General features: G+C 41.8%; 1 protein-coding gene across 1 annotated transcript; it reads left to right on the forward strand.

Annotated features, from left to right (window-relative positions):
* Window positions 1-161: 161 nt before the first annotated feature.
* Window positions 162-24,075, forward strand: LOC142109388 (coxsackievirus and adenovirus receptor homolog). Its single transcript, XM_075193552.1, has 7 exons — window positions 162-348; window positions 14,853-15,022; window positions 17,692-17,896; window positions 18,605-18,763; window positions 20,752-20,874; window positions 21,238-21,373; window positions 23,365-24,075. Exons 1-7 carry the CDS (start codon window positions 300-302, stop codon window positions 23,678-23,680), a joined length of 1,158 nt encoding a protein of 385 aa, XP_075049653.1. The 5' UTR covers window positions 162-299; the 3' UTR covers window positions 23,681-24,075.
* The last annotated feature ends 1,704 nt before the right edge of the window (window positions 24,076-25,779 follow it).

Consider the following 25,779-nt stretch of genomic DNA (forward strand, 5'->3'; position numbering starts at 1 on the left):
AAATGTAGGTATTAGTTACCACTGATTGTCCTGACATTCCCCTGTGTGCAAAACATGTTTTATGAAACTGTTAGATAAAAAAGAAAGAAAACAAATCGTGACGGAGCCAGGGAACATCCTCGATGGGTGTCACTTGGCAATAAATAACATTGTAATCTCTGTACCTGTACAGGTGTGTCTCGCTCTATCGCAGCTCAGAACTGGCTCCACAGGATCTGCAGCTTCTAGGCTCCATCGGAGAGCTCTCACCAGACACAGACCGGCACTAACACCGCAGCTGACTGTAAGATCCCACCACCATGGGGGAAATGTGGGTGACAACGCTGATATTGCTGGGATCTATGCCAGGTGAGGGCCCCTTTAATGCCTCTGTGTACATTATCCAGCAGTTCTATCATTTCCGTGCCTGTCACAAACAGGTGACAGTGATTTAGGTGTCGTGTTTCTTAGGGAGCAGTTTCGCTGTCTTCATTGTCAGTTACTGTGGAACTACAATCCCCAGCATGCCCGGCCGCACTCTTACACATTTCATCTGCCTATGGCTGGCGTGCTGGGACTTGTAGTTCCACAGGTTGCCTACCTACTTTATTCTATGTTTTCTTGCCCTCATCTCATTTAAGCTTTAAGATTTTGTCAGCTAAACGTCATGTTTACCTGTCATTTTACCCTTTGTCATTGTTTACATGCTAAATAATGATCATTACCGGCACTCAGAACGTTAATATTTAGTCACCCGAGAGTAAATAATGTGTTTGTTACAGTTCTATGCTAATCTACAGTGCTTTTTGCTTTCACTGTTATTTAATCCTTTATGTGTTTTCTTTTAATGGCTGGGCTCTGCTATTTGAGCGTGTATAGGCTAACAGACAGGTCAGGGCATTGTGAAAACAGAAGTAAAAAGTATTCTAAAGAAATTGATTTTTATTTCATATAAATGATGTCCCTTCTATGTACATTAATGTTCCACTAATAACATTAATCCTATAACCCATATGGAGCAATGCTTTCTGGGAGAGCACAACAAACATTGGGAGTACCGCTGTTTGGGAAAAGCTATGACCAATGTGAGTAAAGCTTCCTGGGACAATACTACCACCACTGGGAGTAGCACTGCTTGGAACAATACTAACACCAAATGGAGTACCACTGTTTTTGGGGCATTACTACCACAGAGTGGATTACTACAGCTTAAGGCAGCCTCAGTGGAAGTATGGCAACTTGAGTCTATACTAGCAAAACACCACTGAGAGTACCAGTGGCTGGGAGAGTACTACCATCGATGGGAGTAAACTGCTTGAGCAATCTTTAAAAGTAGAATTAGGTGGGATTGAATTTGCTATAGAAAATGCCAAATGGTTAGACATAGGTGATGCATAAGGCAATAGGTGATGTGGCTGTAGGTGAAATCTCCGTGGCAGAAACTGGCCGTCCATTACCAGCTATTGAAACTTTTAGCCCATTCTTCGAAGAAAAAGTCAAATCTGAAAGTGCCGTTTCAGGTACTTCTTATCTGAATGGGTTTCCCTAGCTAGGAAAGCTGCAGGCGCCTGCAACGAGCCACGGGATATTGTGCTGTGACACTTTCTGGGCTGGTTTTAAATATACAAATATTCCAGTGGCACTTCCTTTTGTTTTCCTGTGATCTTGTGGTACTTGAGCATAACAAAGCATTTTAAATCCAAACATGCAAATTGTTTATGTACACATTTCGATAACCTGTCGGAACTAAAGATTTCCACAAATGCCCTTCTGTCTCAAGGAAACAATTAAGGGGCATATTTAATAAAGCACGATAGTGCTTTTAACGGGTCATTAAGGTCCCACAGTGTCCTCCGCAAATTTATTAAGGGGGCATCGCAGCAGATATCATGGATATCTGCTGCTTTGCACTCCTCTTCGTTTTTGGGAGCAGTCACCATTCAACAGAATGGTGACTGCTCCTGGCCGCAATCTAACAAGTCCCGAAAAAACATTTTTTTCGGGAACTTGTCATGTTAATGTACCAGCTGAAGCTGGCGTACATCATCCGAATTGAGGAAATCTAATGCTGTCAGCTCTGCTCCGGAGAGCAGAGCTGTACAGCGCATGTGTGGAGGGATCACATGATCCCTCCCTGTCACTCAGCGCTCTCTCTCTGCAACTATCGTTGCAGAGACAGAGAGGGGATCTGTGTGCGCATGTCCAGTTCTTGGAACTGGACATGCGCACTTGAAGAGTGAAGAGAAGACCTGAAGACAGCGCTTCCGAAGAGGGGGGTAAGTATGATTTTTTTTTATCACTGAAACAGCAGTTTTTCGGAACTGCTGTTTCTGTGCAGGGCTGTACATAAATGTGAGAAGTAGTTCAATCCTTATCATTGCGATAAGGATTGAAAACTACTTTTCACTTTATGTGAATAATGATAAATGTGCCCCTAAGGTTACATCTTACACTTCGTTGTATGTTTGTGTATCTTTTTACATATCAGATCAACTATTTTCTGCACTAGGCAAAATACCGCATTAGCCAACAGTTTCCAGAATACTCAGTGAGGACTATGTTGTGGACTATTTTATCAAGCTTGACCCCGATGGCTAAAGCGAGTTAGCTGTTCAATCCTATGGTGAGAGCATCTTCGGATCCCTCTCCTGCCGCCATGCTGCTCTCCGCTAGGTCACGCATGCGCATTAAAGGCTCGGAATGTTCATTAGAACCCGGAATGTTCATAATGAAAGTGTCATTGTTGGGACAGCCTTCTATTGGATGTGCTGTTCCGAAGTGACTTTTATAGTAAATTTCCCCAAAAAGTCATCTGTCATCGCTGCGATGAGGGACGATACTTAACGGAGCAAAAATCCAAAAATTCTTAAATAAACCCCATATTTACTACGAGGTAGCAGATTCATATCAGAGAGTTATTCATATCAGAGAGTTATTCATATCAGAGAGTTATGGTGCATTATGGAGTCAGGTGAGGAGAAGGAAGAAAACCAGGTCAAAGTGTGCAAGAAAGAGGATATTGTATAATACATATGATATAATTCTTACTAATTTTTATTGATAAAAAATCATCGATAGGAAATTACTAAGGTATCCTGGTCTGATGAGAGAGCTGCAACAGGTCGCAGGAAAGTGAGATTCTTCACATTTCTCTAAGTCGTCTGACCAGTTCTCAGTTTCTATTTATCTTCTAGAAGTACAGTCAAAAGTCACTCCCATCAACAGAGAGATGTTTAGGGGCAGAGCGGTGGCCTAGTGGTTAGCACTTCTGCCTTACAGCACTGGGGTCATGAATTCGATTCCCGACCATGGCCTTATCTGTGAGGAGTTTGTATGTTCTCACCGTGTTTGCGTGGGTTTCCTCTGGGTGCTCTGGTTTCCTCTCTCCAAAAACATACTGGTAGGTTAATTGGCTGCTATCAAAATTGACCTTAGTCTCTCTCAGTCTGTGTGTATGTTAGGGAATTTATACTGTAAGCTCCAATGAGGCAGGGACTGATGTGAATGAGTTCTCTGTACAGCGTAACACAGAGTGGTAGGAAAGTAGGTGTCCGAGTTGACAACCAGAAGTAGAGACCTTGCACACTACTCCTATTGCCGACACCTAGATTTGGTTTGGTCCTGGGTTGCGGGGCTACAGATATTTGGGATAGAGAAATATCCTGCCCCAATATCTTACTCACCGATGCACTGGTGAGGGTCCCACCAAGAGAAAGACGAAACCACACAATGACACTCAAAGGATAGAGTCTGTCCCCTCTTGCTGGTCGTCTGTGACTCCCAGGATTGGCGCCTAGGAAAGGACGACACACAACAGCCCACCCACAGCGCTGTCTACCGGACAAGCATGCATCACCCGCTCTAGTGCTAGTTATAACAAAAATACAACAACAGCACCCTGGTCCTAACAACGTTCTACATAGCCGGTATGCTGCGCAACGTTAACTCCTAGCACTAGATGTAGCAAACTGCCTTAACTATAATCTACACAGTTCCAAGACAACAATAAACAGAACCACAAGTATAATAACAGATACCAATGGCCCACCTTCAATCGGGGCTTGCTCTCTGGATCCTATAGGGGAAAAAAACCTCAAAAGCCTGCCTGAAATTGGGGCCTGATGATGGAGGGAACACAAAAAGGTGTTTACAAAGATCTATAATGGACCACTACAAAATGGCCACCTGGGATAAAAGATACAATTTGCGTCGAACCGGGCACGGTATCACAATGACAGGCCTATCTCCTAACTTTTGCTAGTCCTAGTGCCAAGCTGGTCTCCACAGGTCTAGTGCCTGAATTAATAGTGTAGACGGTCTAATCCTCCATTTTACTGGTGCCACAAGCTAATCCTGAGTTTTTAAGATATGCCCAATGAGGAAATAACAGCAACCTATATTATCTAAACACACCGGGCTTTATGGCCACTACTGAAGCACGGGGCTAATGGCCAATCTTGTGTCATGGGCCTTGTGCCCAGATTGTAATAGAATAGAGTGCAGGGGGTAAATGTATCAAGCTGAGAGTTTTCCGGCGGGTTTGAAAAACCAATCAGATTCTAGCTATCATTTATTTAGTACATTCTACAAAATAACAGCTAGAATCTGATTGGTTGCTATAGGCAACATCTCCACTTTTCAAACCCGCAGGAAAACTCTCAGCTTGATACATTTACCCCCAGGCGTGGGTTTGGTAGAAGGTCGCTCCAAAGGTCTCCCCACCACCCATAACCACCGCTAGGCATAGGGAAGCCTATTTTACCAGTATGGTGGAGGAATTGGTATCGCTGCCATAACCTGTTCTGGTATCTCCATCTCAGGATGTCCAGAGCATATCAAAATCCTTAGAAAGTATCGTTTCTTAGAATAAATATTTTTTTTCAAATTCAATAATATTTTTTTTAAATAATTTTTCAAATAAATGTAATCTTAATTTTTATATTGTATTTTGTTTTCTACTAGTGGAACTGAAGCCCAAATCCAAGCTTTTAGTTCCTGCATGCGCACAGTTACAGTGAGTTTTCTTTTTATTAAATTGCAGCAATATGTGATTTCTTATCTCTTCAAGAAGCTACTATAATAATATATCATGGTACCAATGAAATAAACCCCTTGGTCTCAGTGTGGTAACGACAGGGCACAAGCTGAACCCTACACACAAAAACAACTTGGCTGGAGCCTCAGTGTATGAATACATGATGACTCCTCTGTTGTAAAACTTACCAGCTGCACTTATCTTATTCTGTATAAAGTTCATAGTTTCTGTTTTCATTGGTATGTATGGACAAAAGCATATATATATATATAGAGAGAGAGAGAGAGAGAGAGAGGGGGGGGGAGAGAGCGAGAGAGAGAGAGCACTAGAGAGAGAACTAGAGAGTGAGTGTGTGTGAGAGAGAGAGAAAAAGAGAGAGAGAGTGTGTGAGAGAGAGAGAGAGAACAAGAGAGAAAATGAGAGAGGGAGAGAGAACAAGAGAGAGAGAGAACATGAGAGAAAATGAGAGAGGGAGAGAGAAGAGAGAGTGAGTGTGTGAGAGAGAGAGAACATGAGAGAAAATGAGAGAGGGAGAGAGAAGAAGAGAGAGTGAGTGTGTGTGTGAGAGAGAGAGAACAAGAGAGAAAATGAGAGAGGGAGAGAGAACAAGAGAGAGAGAGAACATGAGAGAAAATGAGAGAGATAAGAGAGAGTGAGTGTGTGAGAGAGAGAGAACATGAGAGAAAATGAGAGAGGGAGAGAGAAGAAGAGAGAGTGAGTGTGTGTGTGAGAGAGAGAGAACAAGAGAGAAAATGAGAGAGGGAGAGAGAAGAAGAGAGAGTGAGTGTGTGTGTGAGAGAGAGAGAGAACAAGAGAGAAAATGAGAGAGGAAGAGAGAACAAGAGAGAGAGAGAGTGTGTGAGAGAGAGAGAGAACAAGAGAGAGAGAGTGTGTGTGAGAGAGAGAGAGAGAGAACAAGAGAGAAAATGAGAGAGGAAGAGAGAACAAGAGAGAGAGAGAGTGTGTGAGAGAGAGAGAGAACAAGAGAGAAAATGAGAGAGGGAGAGAGAAGAAGAGAGAGTGAGTGTGTGTGTGAGAGAGCGAGAACAAGAGAGAAAATGAGAGAGGGAGAGAGAACAAGAGAGAGAGAGTGTGTGAGAGAGAGAGAACAAGAGAGAGAGTGTGTGTGAGAGAGAGAGAGAGAGAGAGAACAAGAGAGAAAATGAGAGAGGAAGAGAGAACAAGAGAGAGAGAGAGTGTGTGAGAGAGAGAGAGAACAAGAGAGAAAATGAGAGAGGGAGAGAGAAGAAGAGAGAGTGAGTGTGTGTGTGAGAGAGAGAGAACAAGAGAGAAAATGAGAGAGGGAGAGAGAACAAGAGAGAGAGAGTGTGTGAGAGAGAGAGAACAAGAGAGAGAGTGTGTTTGAGAGAGAGAGAGAGAGAGAACAAGAGAGAAAATGAGAGAGGAAGAGAGAACAAGAGAGAGAGAGAGTGTGTGAGAGAGAGAGAGAACAAGAGAGAAAATGAGAGAGGGAGAGAGAAGAAGAGAGAGTGAGTGTGTGTGTGAGAGAGAGAGAAAAGGAGAGAGAGAACAAGAGAGGGAGAGAGAAGAAGAGAGAGTGAGTGTGTGTGTGAGAGAGAGAGAGAACAAGAGAGAAAATGAGAGAGAGAGAACAAGAGAGGGAGTGAGAACAAGAGAGAGAGAACTAGGGAGAGATAGAGCAAGAGAGAGAATGAGAGAAAGATAAAGAACGAGAGAGAGAACAAGAGAGAGCAAGAGAAAGAGAGAGCAAGAGAGGGAGAGAGAGAATGAGAGGGAGAGAGAGAACAAGACAGATTGAGGGAGAGAGAGAACGAAAGAGAGGGAGAGACAGAACAAGACAGAGAGAGGAAGAGAGAGAGCAAACAAGAGAGAGAGAGAAAGAATGAGAGGGAGAGAGAACAAGAGAGAGAGAAAACAAAGAGGGAGAGAACAAACTACACAATACCAGTTCTCCTTTTCTGTACACTGGGTGCAGATTCTAGTATCGGTTTTTAGTCTGCATATATGAATTTTCACTATATGTTCTTCCTCTGTATATATAAAAATAACGCACAGTACTGCTTCCATTATTCTATAGCTTCAGGGTATTCTCCTAGTCTGTCCTTACTCTGTAAAACAAAGGCACAGTACCACCGCTGGATGTAATCCTCAATAGGTAATTAAGAAACGCAGACCGGCGCCGCTCTGTTATTGCAGAAGTGTGTCTGTCTGTCCGGAAATTGCGCTTCGAGGTGGAGCCCTACATAACGGTCCTGGGAATGGCCTCCGAGACATCGATCTGCTGAAAAATGCAGATGGTTTAAAAAACCAAAATGTCACTTGGAAGTGTAACCCAGTAGCACGTGAGGAACACCTCATCACCAATTTAAACATCTACATTTAAATATACACTTGGAGCTGGATTTATCTTGATCTGAGAGACAGGATAATAGTCCAAGTAGGCCACACATTTAGGCGGCCAATTTAGATGTGTATTGGCCAAGCGACCATATTGATTCCATTTTTGGTGCAGTATGGAGACCTCCCTACACACTGGCTGATGGTGGTCCAAATGCCCCATAATGATCTTATTGATAATGATAGGCCCCTTATAGGGCTTTGCGGTCACCATAGACCCCTAACCGATATCTGCTGTGATCGTTTCTTTAAAAAACATTTTAAACAAGGACAAGAGGGGGGGAAGTGGGAGTTGTTACCTAATAGTTGATTTGGCCTTTGTCAAAACATGCAAAACTCATTTGATGGATTGTCTAGAAAGATTTTGGAGAGGATAGACAGTAGAACTATTCATAGAATGTTGGGGATTTAGAATTCCATCGCTGAGTTGAGGATTCTATACTTATCTCAAAATAAGGTCATCTTGGGGCAAGTCCACCAAATGTGGGGGAAAGTTCCCCTGGGGCCGAAATTCCTACAACAGTGCGCATCAGCTGTTGGGAACATTTTCTTATCCGGGATGTAATATCTGCGGTAGATATATTTTATATGCAGTTTCTTTAATCAGAGCTATCACAGTGTGGTACTGCTGGGGTTAACAGTGCACATCGGCCTTGTAAATCCTAGCACATATAAATTACGAACGCTGTGTGACAATTACAATACTGCATAGTAATTCATACTTATCCAGATATACTTAGTTGATTTGGTAACCCGACCTACAACTTAATCCCCTTCCATGAATCACGGTCTTCGTGGTATGGTTGGAGTAGGATAGACTAGTGTGTGTGTTAAAATCCACCGATTGAGTAGTTAAACCTCTAATGGCCACGACTAAGCACACATAGCGAAACGCGCGTCGGCGTTCCGCTGATTGAGTGCCTTACCTCCTGTTATTATAGGGATCCTTTGTCCTATACTGCTCCAATAGATTCTAAGTTAGAAGGAGCAAGAGCTAGGTAGCTAGCCAAACATGATAGGAATTTGCCCTATATCACTCCATTAGATCCAAAGCTAGAAGGAGCAACAGCTAGGTAGCTAGCAAGACACGATATTCATTAGTAGGTCTCCATTGCAGCTGAGCTTGCTTACACTATCTACTTTTAGCTGTACATCACTGGATGGGAAGCGGTTACCATACCGATAATCTACTATTACAGTGTACAGACTTATTATTTCTCATGCAGTATGATGGCATTACAATAGTATAAGATTACTAGACTACCTAGGACCAATCCCTAGTATTTACCATTAGAGGTTTAACTACTCAATCGGTGGATTTTAACACACACACTTGTTTTTAAATTAGCATAGTCGGATTTATTTCGCTTTTTTGTTTGAATTAATAAAAGTTAAGTTTTATGTTCACCTCTCTCCATTCTCAATCAAATTGTAAACATTAGAGAGTAGTGTGCACCTGATCCATTTCTTTTTGTTTTTCGGTCTACATTATCCATTGATGGTTGGTGCACCCTCTTTACCCATACAAATAATATATTATTTTTCAAGGTAATAAACGAGGTATCACTCTCTTTCACTGGTGCGACAAAACCCCTTTCTCTTGTATTTCAATACTTTCGATATGGTTGGAGTAGGATTAGGAACACTCAAGACAAAATTACACTAGCGAAACGTGCAAAATGTAATGGTCAGATGGCCGAATACCCAGTAACCGGGAAACATTGTTATTATAGATTGAAGATATACAGTAGTGATCATTTGTAAACCATACATCCATGTGAATGTAACAATATACCGCAATTCACTGTGTTCTTAGATGCTGTTATTCATTCACTATTCTGGACTTCAGTTGAGTTTATTATTTATTACTATGTGTGATTAATTCACAGAACCACTTCACTTGTTCTATAAACTGGTGTCATTCTCAGTATCCGTTGTTAAATTTGCATGTATGTGCAACTGCATAGTAGGATTGAATTTCCTCTATGTACTAAGTATAATTCTCATTATATGTTCCTATTGTGTATGCACATTACCACTTCTCCCATCCTGTAGGCAATTCTCAGTATCTATACTTGTTTTATGGAGAACTGCATTGTATTGTTTGTTTTGTTCTGGGTGCTTAGTTTAGTTTTCAATATATGTTTTGGGTGTTTTATGCTGTGCTTTGTGCTGCCTCTTAATAGTTTCTAAAGAATTCCTCTGTTATGAGTATCGGTTCAGCCCATAAAATGGCTTCCTCTATTGTCTGTAGGCTAAAGGTCCACTTTAACTAGGTAATCATCGCTGCTTCTCTATAACCCGCCAATGTTATCTGTCCCCATAGCTCTCAGCTCTCCCAACATTCTTATAAACAATGTCAATCTCCCTCATATCTCGCAATCTCCCAGCAGCCTCGAGCACCGAACTTTACTGACAAGTCATTATAAATGAGATAATGGATGGAGAGATTACATCACACAGGATGAGCGCAATTATCATACACCTCAATACACATGGTCATAAGAAAGAACTTTATTTAAAATAACAAGGAATACAATCTACACCTACCTAATTCCAGAGATAACCCTAAGGAAAACAATGGACTAGTTATATTTACATAAACCGTCGTCGGCCATGTGATAATTAAGCTGGCACACGTGTGTATGTATACATTATAAATAGATGATTCAGTGGTAACTGATGACAGAGCTGTATTTTCTTGGGGTGATTAAAATAACGTAACTCTAGTAACTAGCCAGAGAGAGATTTTTTCAGGAAGGAGCAAGTTATAGAGAACAGAACGTGATGAGGAAATGGATAGTTTATTAATAGAGGAAGTCACTATGATGTCAATGAGAAGGTGAGGTAATATTAGGGGGGGATTTAATTCTGCCAATTGCTGAATCATTGAGGGAGATCCAATTCAGTGCGATGTGTCTCCGGATCAGTCCATGGAGAGACATATTGTGCCGATACTCTGGATGGAATCTCCACTAATATTCCCATGCGTCCCATAGAGGTACAAGTACTGCTGCGGTACAGGTACGGTCTCCGTATCTGTGGGTCTATTTAACAGAAGTAGGATTCACTTTGAATCACTTATACCGCACTGATACAAAATGTACTGCCGCGTGAATTTATCAAGCTAGGGCTCATTGGCCAGCCCTGGCGAACCCCCCCATCTAAGCTAACTTAAACCTCCTTCAGTGGCAGCCCAACGCTGTCGGTTAATGGAGGATCTGGCCCCGGTGGCTACTGCGAATTGCGACGGGACCTGGCGCTGGATGAAGAGAGACTTCTCCGGCTCCTCTGAAGTCCATAGTATCATCATCATCACCATTTATTTATATAGCGCCACTGATTACGCAGCGCTGTACAGAGAACTCATTCACATCAGTCCCTGCCCCATTGGAGATTACAGTCTAAATTCCCTAACATACACACACAGACAGAGAGAGACTAGGGTCAATTTTGATAACAGCCAATTAACCTACTAGTATTAGAGTAGGTGGTCAGGTAGCTCTTGTAAATCGTTGTGGTCAGGTAGGACCTCACTGACCTCTAGTATTAGAGGTCAATGAGGTCCTGCTTAACCACAACGATTTACAAAGGCTATTAGCTATCCAATTCCCTATCTAATAGCCCCTGTAACTCTTTGTGGTTAGGTAGGATCTCACTTACCTCTAATACCATTCAAGAAGCAGTTTTAGAAAAAAACTGCTTAAAACCTGTTTCTTATCAGTCATCTCCAGGTTGGGCATTTTATTTTGATTTATTATTTTTAAATCCCCAATACAGGTTTACCATTTATATACTATTTTATGTTAGCTGAGAGCTATTTTTGTCAGACAAAATAAATTAGAGGCCATCCTGGCGTGTTCGGAAGACTATTAGAAGTCAATCAGTCATCATCGGGTGTCACCAAGCTTGAGAAACCAAAGTCAAAGTAATCCGTCTCATGATTAGCAAAATTATTTATTGCTTACTTCATCTCCACAATGGTTTGGATTATTTGGGGATTATTGTCTAATTAGTTTAAAGCATTTTGTTCCTGAGTCATCTCATGTAACTATCGCATCCTATACCTATACCAAAGAAAATTCAACATCTTTTCTTTTGACTTTGGCATTGATAATTTACAGCGCAGGTTAGGTGCTACTGATTTTAAATAAATGTGATTTACGTAGACCACATATATGTATTTCCTGTTCTACAGGTGAAGCATATTTTCTAGGGTTATTCAGAGCTATGTATTTAGCCTGCAACCAGCATACACACCTGACAGAAACTGGTATTTTGTACTAGGTGTTGGTCCCATAAGTTCTCCTCCTTCGTGGTGTGTCTGGCTGAAACTGAGGCTTGGTGTGCTATGTATGACAGAGAAATAGAGGGTGTGTACCAGAGATCAATATTATACATACCAGCTCTGTCAGGCTGAAACGTGAGTGGTTTGTGTGTCTGGTATGACATTCCTGTGGACACATTCATCGCGGAGAGATCACACGGGTCTAGTTGTGAAGACACACAGAGGTTCTAGAACCCTCGGCAGTGAGAAGGTTCTAAGCATTAGAAGTCGAGGAACGTGAGACTGAACAAACAATACATACATATATATAAATATATATATATATATATATATATATATATATATATATATATAAATAAGTGATTATATATCTCACTTTTTTTTACATGCAATGGCCTTTTTCTCCAAGTCCGATCCCCTTCTCTTTTTTTCTGAGTCGTCGCTGTTCTCCGTTCTGCGCTTCTCCGTACTGTGCTTGCAGTGAATGTCGGGTGTGATGACGTCATCACGCCCGACATTCACTGTGAGCGCAGCACGGAAGAGGGGAGGGAGCCAGATCGCCACCTGACCTGACCACCTGACCTGAATGGTCAGATGACCACAAAAGTTAACTTTTTTTTTGTTTTGTTTTTTTTTTTACAAGATTTTTGATTTTTATTGAGAGTCCTGCCTGAGGCCCCCTTGCCCGCTGGACCCCCGGGCACCTGCCCATCGTGCCCAGTCGGAAAGACGGCCCTGCAATGGGCCTGACATGGGTTTGTGATGAGTAAACACTGTGTCTGTTAGTCACACATACTACAGTGATGACATGCATACACAGCTGTCATTACTATCAGTCGGCACCTACACCTGACCTGTAGCTGGTGCAAGTGATACAGCAAAAAATCACGTACCTGAGAGATGCCCACAGCTTGAATCGGATGGATGTGCGTGCGCTCAGTCTTGGCACATCCTTACTGTACATTACCTACGTGCATACACCCCTTCATCACAGGCCGCTGTAAGTGTCCTTTGCGCTCGAAGACGAATTGCATGTACTTGCGCTCCGTTTCTGAGCATACGCAGTGCAATTTTTACACAAAATACGGCACGTATCGGGATTTATGTTCTTTAATGAATCAGGCTCAAAAATGTATTAATACAAACATGAAGGTTCCATATGTTTTGCAGTAACTAAATGTACTTTTTAGGAAACATTTCTTATATCACGTTTTTCTTTCACGTGTCTGTAAACAAAGAGTGTACAGTTATCTAAATGTTTGGGAGTGGTAACTGATTTTCAGTCTCTGTGTCTGGACAGAAATGTGTACCAGATATGGAGTAAATCTTTATGCTGGAATTTTATAACCAAATAGTTACAAGTGTCATCATCATCAGCAGCTATTTATATAGCGCCACTAATTCCGCAGCGCTGTACAGAGGACTCACTCACATCAGTCCCTGCCCCATTGGTGCTTACAGTCCAAATTCCCTAACATACACACACACATACACACACACACACACACACACACACACACACACACACAGAGATAGAGGGAGAGACTAGGGTAAATTTGATAGCAGACAATTAACCTACAAGTATGTTTTTGGACAGTGGGAAGAAACCGGAGCACCAGGAGGAAACCCACGCAAACACAGGGAGACCATACAAACTCTTCAGAGATAAGGCCATGGTCGGAAATTGAGCTCATAACCCCACTGCTGTGAGGCAGAAGTGCTAACCACTGAGCCACCATGTCTAATTTAAATAATCTCACTCCACAAAATAACATTTCATTTTTGTATTGCTCCACAAAACCATGCTGTTTGGTGGCACTCTAAGTACATATGTCCAAATCAAGACACATGTAAGTGAGTCGAAACCTTGCCAGGCTTTAATAGTTAGAAAATGTGCCTATGAGGGTGTGGTCCAGGAAGAATCAGGTATTCTACTCAATATTTTGAGAAATTTTGGTGGGGAACATCACTGGTGATGACAGCAACATTAGGTAGACTGAAAAATAAATGCAATAATGAGAGAAGCTTTTGGGAATAGTTGTGGGGAAGTGATGGATATAAAAATATACAGGATGGTATCTCTCTTTTCAATATAAAATCATGTACCATATGATTACCCAGACTCCTTATTTTGCAAAAGTACAATAAAGTACTTAAAAATTCTATGAATCTAACATTCTGCCAACAATTATAACAAACTAAAGTTTCAAGTGATAAATATACAAAAAAGAGAGAACATACAAACTCCTCACAGATAAGGCCATGGTCGGGAATCGAACTTATGAACCCAGTGCTGTAAAGCAGAAGTGCTAACCACTAAACCACCATGCTGCCTCAACTACTACTACTCCAAGTAGAACTATTACTGTCTTATACATTTCCCCATACCTTGTGTATGCAGTTCTTCCTATTCTTTTTAGATTGTAAGCTCTTATGGGGTAGGGTCATTAATACTCAGTGTTGCAATCTCTTAATATATACATTGTTCATATCATTACTCTGCACAGTGCTGCGGAATGTATTGCCACAGTATCAATTATACTACAGTACTAACAATAGTAGCGTTTAATACTAATTAGTGATAGGAAATTTCTATCATGTTGTCTATTTAAATTATAAAAATGTTGACTTTTAATTTTATTTTTAACTTTAAAAATATTTTTTAAATCTTTATTTTGTTCTATATCTTTTTATGTAATACAGTGATCATGTATGTATGATTTTACATGTGTTGTGTACAGGTCCGGTGCAAACCCCGTGGGCACCCTAGGGAGTGCCCCGCTCCATTTTGAAACTTTGTCTTTCATCCTATGGTTGCCCTGGTTGTCAGATGTCAATAAAATTATACAGACTCAATTTTAGCATTCATTTTGATTTATATTATAATTATGGTTAATTGTTAATATTTTATTCTAGTGGCGCACATAGGGCCTGATTCATTAAGGAAAGTAAGGCAAAAAAGTGAGTAAGTTTTCTCCTGGGCAAACCATGTTACAATGCAAGGGGTGCAAATGAGTTTATTATTTTGCACGTAAGTTAAATTCTGGCTGTTTTTTCATCTAGCGCGCAAATACTTGATAGCTTATTTGTACACTGAAATTTAAAGTTCTTCGGCTTTGTCTTCGGTATATTGTTCTCCATCTAATCTTGCCTTCTCCGTCTCTCTTCTAGCATTGCTAACCGCTGTTACTATCAAAGAACCGAGTACAGAGACCATTAACAAAGCCAAAGGACAGTCCGTAATGCTCGCGTGTAGTTATACCCTGTCGCCCACCGAGACTGGGAACCTGGACATCGAGTGGGCAAAGATGAACCCAGACAGCACGGCACTGGATAATGTGGTGGGTATCCAAAATGAACGTCTTAAAAACACATCTCTTGATCACTTGCCGTATTGAGACGGACACAATACACTGCCGGATACGTACAATAGAGTTGACCATCGACCTTCTTATCCAAATACTGAGCTCCTTTGGTCTAAAGCAGTGGATCCCAAACTTATTCAGTTCGAAGCACCCTTAGGGTCTCCATAATTTTTTCAAGGCACCCCTAAGCCAAAATAGTTACCAAATAGTCCCCTGCCTTGCTTACCACCTGCCCTGGCCACAGCACCCCTGTGATATTGCCGCGGCACCCACAGTTTGGGAACCACTGGTGTAAAGGACACAACCCAATCTTGCTTCTCATCCTACCTTTCCAAATGTTGCAGGTTGTATGTCAACTCCAATTCCTTTTACAATTGTGGTGCTCCAGGGGTCAATGCTGGGTTATGTTCAATGGTCGCTTTACACCCCCCCCCCCCCTTCAAGTGATAGTCATCTGTTTTGGTTTTCATACTGGTTTTAATTTAATATATGGTTTTTGGAGTCAAGACAACAGTATGTCGTGGCAGTGACGGCTCCACATTTTTTAAATCTAGTGTCATTTTGACCTTAAATCTCCAACGTCATCATAGAACTCTTTTTATGGAAATCATTTTTCAGGTTGTGAAATAATTAGCTAAATATAACATATAACCGGGCAGCACGGTGGAGTAGTGGTTAGCACTTCTGCCTTACAGCACTGGGGTCATGAGTTTGATTCCCAACCATGGCCTTATCTGTGTGGAGTTTGTATGTTCTCCTTGTGTTTGCGTGGGTTTCCTCCGGGTGCTCTGGTTTCCTCCCACACTCCAAAAACATACTGGTAGGTTTATTTGCTGCTATTAAATTGACCTTACTCTTTCTTGGTCTGTGTGCATGTTATGGAATTTAGACTGTAAGCTCCAATGGGGCAGGGACTGATGTGAGTGAGTTCTCTGTACAGCGCTGCGGAATTAGTGGCGCTATATAAATAAATGGTGATGATGATATAGTCTAGTAGGGACGCATGGAAAAAAAAAAAATTAAATACCTTAACTTCCGTCAATAATATAATCATTAATAAAAATACATTGAAAAAAATCATGATGTTATTAATGTCTACTGTACATAAAATCCATTTATACAGTTGCTCTTAATTTCAAACACATGTTCTAGCTGCATACACAGCCGTCCATTACTAGTAATCATCACTAACACCCGACCTGTAGCTGGAGCAAGTGATACGGCTAAAAATCACGCACCTGAGAGATGCCCAGAGCTTGTGTCCAACTAATGTCACGCCATTACTGTACATTGCCTACGTACATACACCCCTTCCCCTCCGCCGTTGAAATCGTAGGCAGTTCTGTCATTTGCTTTCGAAGATGACTTGCGTCCACTGGCGTGTAGTCCGTTTATTAGCATGCACAAAATAATTTTTTACACAAATTACGGCACGCAACGGGACTTCCGTTCCTTAATGAATCAGGAACAATGTTTTTTCGGCTAAGGGTTTGTCCATAATTTGGAGCGCCTTTCTAAATATATAATAATATATGTTTTAAAATGACCTCCTTATGTCATTGTTTGCAGTTATACTTCGGGAGTGGAGCTGAGCAATTATGTCAGTGTGTGTCACATTAGCGCAGGGAAGCAGTCATTTCCTTTATTCCTCCCTGGTTTCGGAACTGTTTCATTCCCCATATTTGCTTATGATTGTGAGCTTAAACGAGCAGGGTTCTCTGACTTTATGGTTCATTGTACGTTCCTGGATCGATATCATGATATGTTCAGTCAAAATCACCATATAGTACATTAGTGTTACAGTAATAAAAAATAATGTAATACACACTTACACAGTCTCCTGGAATGTCCGGGAGACTCCAGAATTCTGGGTAGGTCTGCCGGACTCGCAGGAGAGCAGGCAATTCTCCCGCATTCCTGCCCGATGGGAGCCTGAATGACGCGTTTCGCCATGCACCGCCCCCTTCTGTCCTCCCACCACACCCCACCTCCAGGATCGCTCAGAGGGCAACACTATAAAGTTGGCAAGTATGGTGTGATAGCTAACACCAAATTTCAGGAAGTAAGAAATGAAACGAGGAAACGGTAGCTATTGTTTAAACAGAGCGTAAATACAGGAAATAATAAATATTGTTATGTTTGTCACTCTGGAGAAGGTTGACTTAACGTGACCACCGTGGTGAAAGATATTGTATTGTTTGAGGTTGACAAAGACATACCTTCCAATTGTCCTGATTTAAGTGGGATTTTTACAGGACTGTCCTACTGTCCCTACAGCCAGGAGCTCCGTATATGACCGTCAAAAACTTTGGCAGTATACAAAGATAAAGATTTATTTCCCAGCTGTTTATACAAGGATTCACGACCCTCATGTACTATAATACTAACGCTAATAATGGTTATGATTTGCAGGTGAATGTCATACATATTTACAAGTCTATATTTGCATTCTTGTGTCTGGTTTCGTCCTCACATATAAGCAAACATTGACATTTGTATTTGAATTAGAAGCAGCTTTTCATAAATGTTCTTAAAACCTTGTCTCCTAAAGTCTCCAGAGGCGTCTTTCTCTCTCGCTCTCCCCCCTTTACTTCCTGCACGGTTGGTAATAGTGGTTGTCAAACTGTCCTCTTCTTCCTCACCAGATCCTCACCTACATGGACAATGCTATTGTCCCCAAGGGTCCTGACAACCTTATGAGTCGCCTGTCCTTCTCTGCCGGAGACCCCAGCCAGGGCAATGCCTCCATAACTATCGGCTCTCTAGAAGTTGGAGATACCGGGACGTACCAATGCAAAGTCAAGAAGAACCCTGGGTTGGATACTAGGAAAGTCACATTAGTCGTCCAAGGTATAATATACTCATGCGCACAGTACTTGCAACAGATGACATAAGACCAAGACCGATCTAACATCCTTTTGGTTAAATTGGCTATTTGTGACCCAGCAGAATTTCACTCTGACAGAACTGGCCACCTTTTGTTTCTATTGACTATTCATGAGCATTAGAGGGGATTAATCCGAGACTACAACCAACAAAAACTTGGACGAGCGACTTCATATCGATCATTATTGGTCTTTTGTCGCCGATAACCCAAAATGTACAGGCAACAAGATAAAACCCGTCTGAGTAATTGGACCGGCTTTAAATTGTGTACTTTTCAAACAATGTGGTTATTATTTTAAAAGAATTGTTTTCGTTATATGACTTTTGTACACCTTAAAGGGCTTTTCAAGAATGCGTGAAGATGGCAAATTGTGTCTTACAAACAACAGCAAGAATTGATTAATGGTTCCCTCCCATTTAGAGCACCTATTGCAACCTTTTTCCTAGGCCTACATATTGTTGCACATGAACCAACTTTTTACCCGTATAGCCCTTCCCAGTATGCTCACAGCAGCAACTGGAATCAGTTGTGATTTAAAGGCCAAAGTGTCTGGCTGTGTTTGTGACAAATTGTGACTTTGACAGGTAAAAAGAAAATAATTGTGCGTTGCATAGAGAATGTAATAAGATTATTATTCTGTGATTGATCATAATGGGTCTTTCTGGATATAGTGATACCGTCCAACCCTCGTTGCTGGATAGAAGGAGAACAGTCCAAAGGACAAGATGTGACTCTGAAATGCAAATCGGATCAGGGAACCCCCCCTCTGACTTTTAAGTGGGATAAGATAGCGGGACCACCCAACCCGGCCACACCGGTTCTGAATATGGGTAAGTGGCTTTATCTGAGATCCAGTGAGGAGGGAATACAGTACTTTATATAATACACAAGTGACTGAAGATATGTAAAACATCCTGTACAATAAGTCCTCATATTTGGTGGGTAGTGAGGTCATCACTTATATTTCGAGAGTAGTGATGTCACTCTGGAATGTTATCATCATCATCATCATCAACATTTATTTATATAGCACCAGCAAATTCCGTAGCGCTTTACAATTGGGAACAAACATTAATAAGACAATACTGGGTAATACATACAGACAGAGAGGTAAGAGAACCCTGCTCGAAAGCTTACAATCTATAGGACAATGGGAGTTAGAAACACAAGGGCATGTGCTACATCATATTGCACAATGGACCAGCCAGACTGCAAAGGTAAAAGTACTGAGTGGGCTGTGTGTGTTGCAATGTTGGTCAGAAGGTTGTTGTCTTGCGTTAGCAGTGTAGAGGATGGCAATAGGGTAATCTAGGGAAATTAAGATGATGGTTGAGGAATACTATAAGCTTGTCTGAAGTGGTGGGTTTTCAGAGAACGCTTGAAGGTTTGAAGACTAGAGGAAAGTCTTACTGTGCGAGGGAGGGAATTCCACAAAGTGGGTGCAGCCCGGAAAAAATCCTGTAACCGAGAATGGGTATAACTCATGTTCTGATCTGCTGCTGGATGCAAGAGGTGAACGACAAAATATCATCTGATTTGACGATCCATGTGCTTGACTCTCGTGGGATCTGCCTGTCCAAGGTTCCCTTGATGCATCCAATCATGCCAACATTTACTCATCATCATTATTTATTTGGAAGTCACCACAAAATTGACCAGCGCCGGACAGTCGGTATAATAAATCCTACATAAAATAACAAGTACATATGAGGTTGACAAAGAGGGTTCAGATGTGAGGCAGAGGGTAGTGAGGACCCTGCTCATTAGAACATGTAAACTAGAGGGAGAGGGCAATGCTGAGACAATAGGAGCTAGTGGGGCATGGGACTGAGCTGGTAGAACATGCAGAGGGTGAACTATGAGGTGGGTGTAGGATTGGAAATAGTGAGGAGTTGGGTTCTGAGAGAGCTCTTGAAAGTTTGAAGGTCGGGAGAGAGTCTTGTCATGGGGGTAGGGATTTCATAACTGGGAGCAGTAGGCGAGAAGTCTTACGCAGAAGAGCGAGAGTTGGTAATTAGAGAAGAGGCGAGGTGCAGGTTGAAGATCTAAGAAGGTATGGGGGTGAGTATCTTTTAAGAGGGGGAGGTGAGGGCTTTGAAGGTGAGAATGAGTAACTTGAATTGGATTGTAGAGGCTATGTGGAGCCAGTGTAGGAATTTGACAGAGTAATGTGGAGCGGAGAGAGAGGAAGATCAGCCTCGCTGGGGCCTTTACGACACAATGTAGCAGGGATAAGCGGATGAGGGAAAAGCCAGAAAGAGAGGCTGCATCGTCAAGGTGGAAGATAATGAGAGAACGGATAAGAGTTTTGGTAACATCCAGAGTCAGAAAGGGGCATATTCTGGCAATGTTTTGAAGAGAGAGGGAACATGACAGTGTGAGGGACTGGATGCGTTAGGGTTGGGTTGAGGATGACACCAAGACAACAGGAACGGTGGACTGGGGAGAGCATGATGTAGACAATAGAAGAAATAATGATAAGCTCAGTTTTAGACAAGTTGAGCTTAGGTATTTTGGTTGGTACTAGAGCTTGCACCCACTATGTGATAAGCTTTACCCTTTTGGGGACTGCAAATCTGGACTATTGGAAGGTATGTGCTAGCAGAAGAAACTTTGGCATCATGAGCTACAAGTTCCAGGATTTCTGGCATCTAAGTGACTAACTAAGTGTTTTGGGATGTACTGTATAGTTCAGCTGTTCTTTAATGTCTTCCTGGTTGGGTGCATCAAATTCACTCATTAGGTCTTCTAACCTGAATGATGTAATGATGGACCTGAGCCTGCCTACAGTTTACTCTATTTTCATGCATATATACAGCTACACTTACTGGAGATCTACTCATCAAGAACATCTCTGATGCGTACGCCGGAGCATACCAGTGTACAGTGGGCAACAAGTTGGGGAGCGGGACGTGTGTTGCGGATCTATCCGTGTCTTCAGGTAAGAAGATGTCAAGTACACCGTCACATAATCATTTACCCCAAACCTCGAGAAGAATCCCAGTTTGTTGTCTTTGGATATCAACAAAGGATAAGTCCAACCAAAACTCAATTTTTAGGTATAGGTAGTGGCAATTTTATTAAAGACAAAGCCCGTTGGGTTTTGTCTTTAATAAAATTGTCGCTTTAAGAAAATGACTACAAAGTTTGTTGGAACCGCTGCTTAGTAAATATACCTTTTAGTATATTAGCAGATGTTTAGCGCCCATTATATGATACAGGGGAAATGTATTTCATATATATCTTCCCGTTTGATATCAGGTATATTTGTGATCATGACTGTGTCTCTTCTCCTCTGGGTCAGTTAACCGTACTGCGGTTATCGTCGGGGCAGTTATCGGTGCTCTTCTTCTCCTCCTTCTCCTTCTCCTGCTCATCTGGTGTCTGATCTGCTGCTGTAACAAGAGGCGCTACGAAAAAGAGCTGGCAAACGATATCCGGTAAGTGATGGAAGCCTCTAATGCCAAAATAACCTACAGTGAATTAGAATCTTTAAAGTGGAACTCCAACGTCAGAGAAATCTATTTTTGCAGGCAGATTTGTCTGTGTACGTTACATTTGAACACAGAAAATCACCAGTTTTCGAATCTACTTAGAGGATCTGATGTTGGATCTAAAAGCAAAGATAAGAAACAAATCTGCCTGGAAGAAAGATTCCTGGGAGATAGAGTCATCTGAAAGTGGAGCTCCCCTTTAACTTCTCTCTGCTGAATTTCATAAACCTGCTTTAACAATAGTGGGCACAAGATGGCGCCCTTGCACTAGCATTATTCTTAATTCTTATCTTAAATAGATTATTTTTATACAAAGAAGGTTTTAGTGAAACAAAATGATCATTTTAAATCTAGACACTGGCTAAAAAAAGTTAAATAAATTAAACTTAAAAACATTAAAGAATTACAATATCTTTTCGATCACTAAAATATAACCTTTCCTTTTAGGAGTGATTGTTTGACAGTTGTCTAATTCTCTCATGGCTACCTAGAGTTAGTCATACTTGCCAACTTTTCCTTGTTGGCTTCAGGGAGATTCTGGGGAAGTGGGCGTGTGGCCCTGCCCCCTAAATGATTGTCACAATTTTGTCCAATTACAGCAGGGGGCTATGATGACGCTATATTTGCATCATTAAGCCAACCCCCCCTGCCACTTATCTATTGCAGGGGCGAGAACCGGGAGAATGCCCTGCTCTCCTGGGAGGTCTCCCAGAAATGTGGGAGTCTTCCGGGACAGTAGGCAACTATGCGTTAAAGAAGTTTCTTTTACATTTCTGTCTCCATTACTGAAGTCATGTTGTCTTACCTGTCAGTCTTTGATTAAATCTTGGTCTCCATGAACATGGCCACCTCCATAGGCATCAATACATGGACACAGGACACAATTTCTGAACTGTGTCATCATGCCGCAGATGGGGAAGCCAACCACGTCTTGTACTGGCTCAGCATCAGGGAGAATGCCAGACTCTTCAGGGAGTGAGGGAGATCACCCCTATTTCAGGGAGTCTCCCTGACATTCAGGGAGAGTTGACAAGTATGGAGTTAGTAATCTGTAGAAATGGGCAGTGTTAATAAGAGCCCTCCTGCTTCAAAGAAAGGGGCTAAACAATATTTTGTTGCCCCTTAAATATAGTAGATGTCCTTTTTATTTATTTATTTCAAATTTAACAAGAGACAATGGCTATAAAGATTTGTCTATTGCATTATGTTTTCATTCAGTATATAACCTAGTTAGATGGCATGATATTTTATAAGGTGGTGGAAGAATTAACTGGATTTCAGCTTGTTCAAAAGAATATTACTTAGGCCTACAACGTTATAAGTCAAAATAGGCTTTAGATTTATTAGCAAGTTTCAGTGACATGCAAGAACCGCAACTATGATTTGTAACACTTATGTCCTGTTCCACAAGACATGTATATCTTTCTTTGTTCTTTGTAATATTTGTTGATGTTGGACTTTGTGATTCACGCTTGCGCAGAACTAAAATGTCTATGTGACTAAAACATTATATATATAGATGATGATTTGATTTGATAAACTCAGAGCATATACTACACCCCGTGTGTGTGTGTGTGGTCGCGCGTGTGTGTTTATTTGTCTCTCCGGCCGTATTGGTGCATGTTGTCTGATCACTGACCACTTAAGAAATATTGATAACATTAGGCAGAGAGGATTTTCCATCACGCTATAATTGCATAGTGAAACTGTATAACACAGGCAGCGAGGAACAATTGGTATAACTACTGAGGCTTCTTTTCATACTGGCACAAGAGAGGAATGGGGGATTTACAGAATTGTGAAATGCGTGAGGTTTGGCTTGGCTTGGCCTTGGAGTGGCCGCAAGTTTCATGTGGCACAGCAGTGCCTCAGAATGAAGGGATAGCAGCCATGAATCAGTGTTGCATTTGATAATGATCTCTCTTTATGCTTTACAGAGAAGATGTTGCGGCTCCACCCCCAAGTAACAGCAACAGCCGGGCCAGCAGCATCCGGACAGCAGCCGGCTACAGACCTCACAACATCAGCTACTCTCTGAGACGGGCTTACAACGCGGCACCTAAAGCAGAACGTGCCAATTCATCCCTGACCAGCAGTGAGCTTAATAAACCCAAGCTGGATAGCCCTGTGCCAACTCTGGAGCCAGTCTTCAATGTTCCAGAAGTCACAAAATACAACCCGTACAATGTCCAGAGGGTAGGGGGAATCCCAGTGATGGTGCCAGCACAGACACGAGAGGGGTTCATCGTTTAGCCTCGGAGGATCGCCAACGCTACTTTCTGCTGTTCCTAAAAACATTGTGCCGGACATAAACATTACTTACTTTGTATCGGGGGCCTGTACATTGGATAATATGTCAAATTGTTTATTATGGTCTTATTATTTTGTTACAATGGACATGTGGTTATTCTGAGTAAAAGGGTCCAGCTGATTCTTCTTGGGACAGTACAATTCCTCCCAAAGCCAGTCAAGTGAATGGACCATTCAGACTGGACGTTTAGACTGATGGAACCAGCTGATGAACAATCTCCCCATTCTGATCTATCGCTGTACCCGTAAAGCTGTCATTTTGTACCTGGGTTGGATTTTGGGATTGTTTTAGTAATTCAACTGAATTTTTGTTATAAAAAAAGGTTGTCTGTTATTAATATGTTGTTGAAAGCGTTAATAACATCTGGTAAAAGCAACTTGGTTATTACCTAGTGCAATTTATAAACCACTGTGATATAGATATTCACATATTCAGGCCCGTTCCACCCATGAAGCAAGGTGAGGACCTTGTCTTAACATGCTAGGCACGGCAGAGACGAAGGTCTCACCTCCTGTTCTCCAACATGTCTCTTCATTGTCAACTCATACTAGTTTGTCTCTACTCCTCTTACCGTGTCGGTTATCATGCTCCACCCTACAGGGCGGATACTAGGTGTGCCCCTGAAAGTGGATGAATGGACCATCTAGGTGCACCGACGCAAAACCAAGGCACTAGGGCAGAGCATCCAGTGCACTTTTAAATGAGGCCTTGTAACCAGCCTGCGGGAGGACTTGTGGCCACAGGAGAACTCTTAACACGTACAGTGGTCTTGCCTCAAAATATATCTACTTTGGGGCAAAGTACATAGGCTTCTAAGTTCGTTATGAGAAGCTTTGCTACCTAAAGACTCATGGACGTTCTTTCTCTCTTACCCCTCTCGAAAACCTATCCAAACACTCTATAAAATCGACAACTCTTGCTCTAGTTGGACCAAACCATTCTTTATCACATTAATGACTCTGAGACACTTGAATTAACATTCCTCACACAATATCTGCTGTCCTGTGATACCACTTCTCCCTTCTCTCATCTGATTGGTGCTACATTTGCCTTATACTAATATACATGAATCACGTGTTGTAAGGAAACCTGTTTGTCTTTTAAGACATCAGTCATCAGTGATGAACCACATCCAGTATGGTACTGTATAACTTTGGCTAACATATAAGCCATGGGGGATAGCAACAAGTGAAAAGATTTGTTTCAGACATGCAGTAATCAAGTAATATATTTTTACTGTCCTTGGTTGTACTCGGACTTTCAGGTTCATTAATAAAAAATTATAATGAAATAAAGTAAAAAACAGATACAAATATTGTTTAAAAAACCCCCAATATTTTAAAAATATTCAAAGCATAAGGATTTTTTTCTTTTTTTTTATTATCTCTATCCTAAGATTTTTGTTAAACAGGCTTGCCCATGTTGTGCACGGGTAAACTATAGCCCGCGGATCTATATGCCAATAGCAGTGGTATTGCCGTCTGAAACCTATTGATAGATGATATAGGCCAGGCTTGGCAAACCTGTGGCACTCCAGGTGTTGTGAAACTACAAGTCCCAGGATACCCTTCCAGCAATAAGCTGCTATGTATTGGCAAAGCATGCTGGGGCTTGTATTTTCACATTTAATAAAGAGACCTCATTCTCCCCAAACTCACCCCCACATTCAGTATCCCCCAAACCACCCCATCTTAAATTAATAGTCCCCACTATTGTGCCTCTCTCCCCCCCTTTTTCCTCATACTGTGCCTCTCTCCCCCCCTTTTTCCTTATACTGTGCCTCTCTCCCCCCTTTTCCTCATACTGTGCCTCTCCCCCCCTTTTCCTCATACTGTGCCTCTGTCCCCTCTTTTTTTCCAATACTGTGCCTCTCTCCCCCCCTTTATCTTCATACTGTGCTTCTCTCCCCCCCTTTTTCCTCATACTGTGCCTCTCTCCCCCTTTTCCTCATACTGTGCCTCTCTCCCCCTTTTCCTCATACTGTGTCTCTTTCCCCCTTTTCCTCATACTGTGCCTCTCTCCCCCCCTTTTTCCTTATACT

Source organism: Mixophyes fleayi, chromosome 12 (genome assembly GCF_038048845.1).
Source record: "Mixophyes fleayi isolate aMixFle1 chromosome 12, aMixFle1.hap1, whole genome shotgun sequence".
NCBI classification, from domain to species: domain Eukaryota; kingdom Metazoa; phylum Chordata; class Amphibia; order Anura; family Limnodynastidae; genus Mixophyes; species Mixophyes fleayi.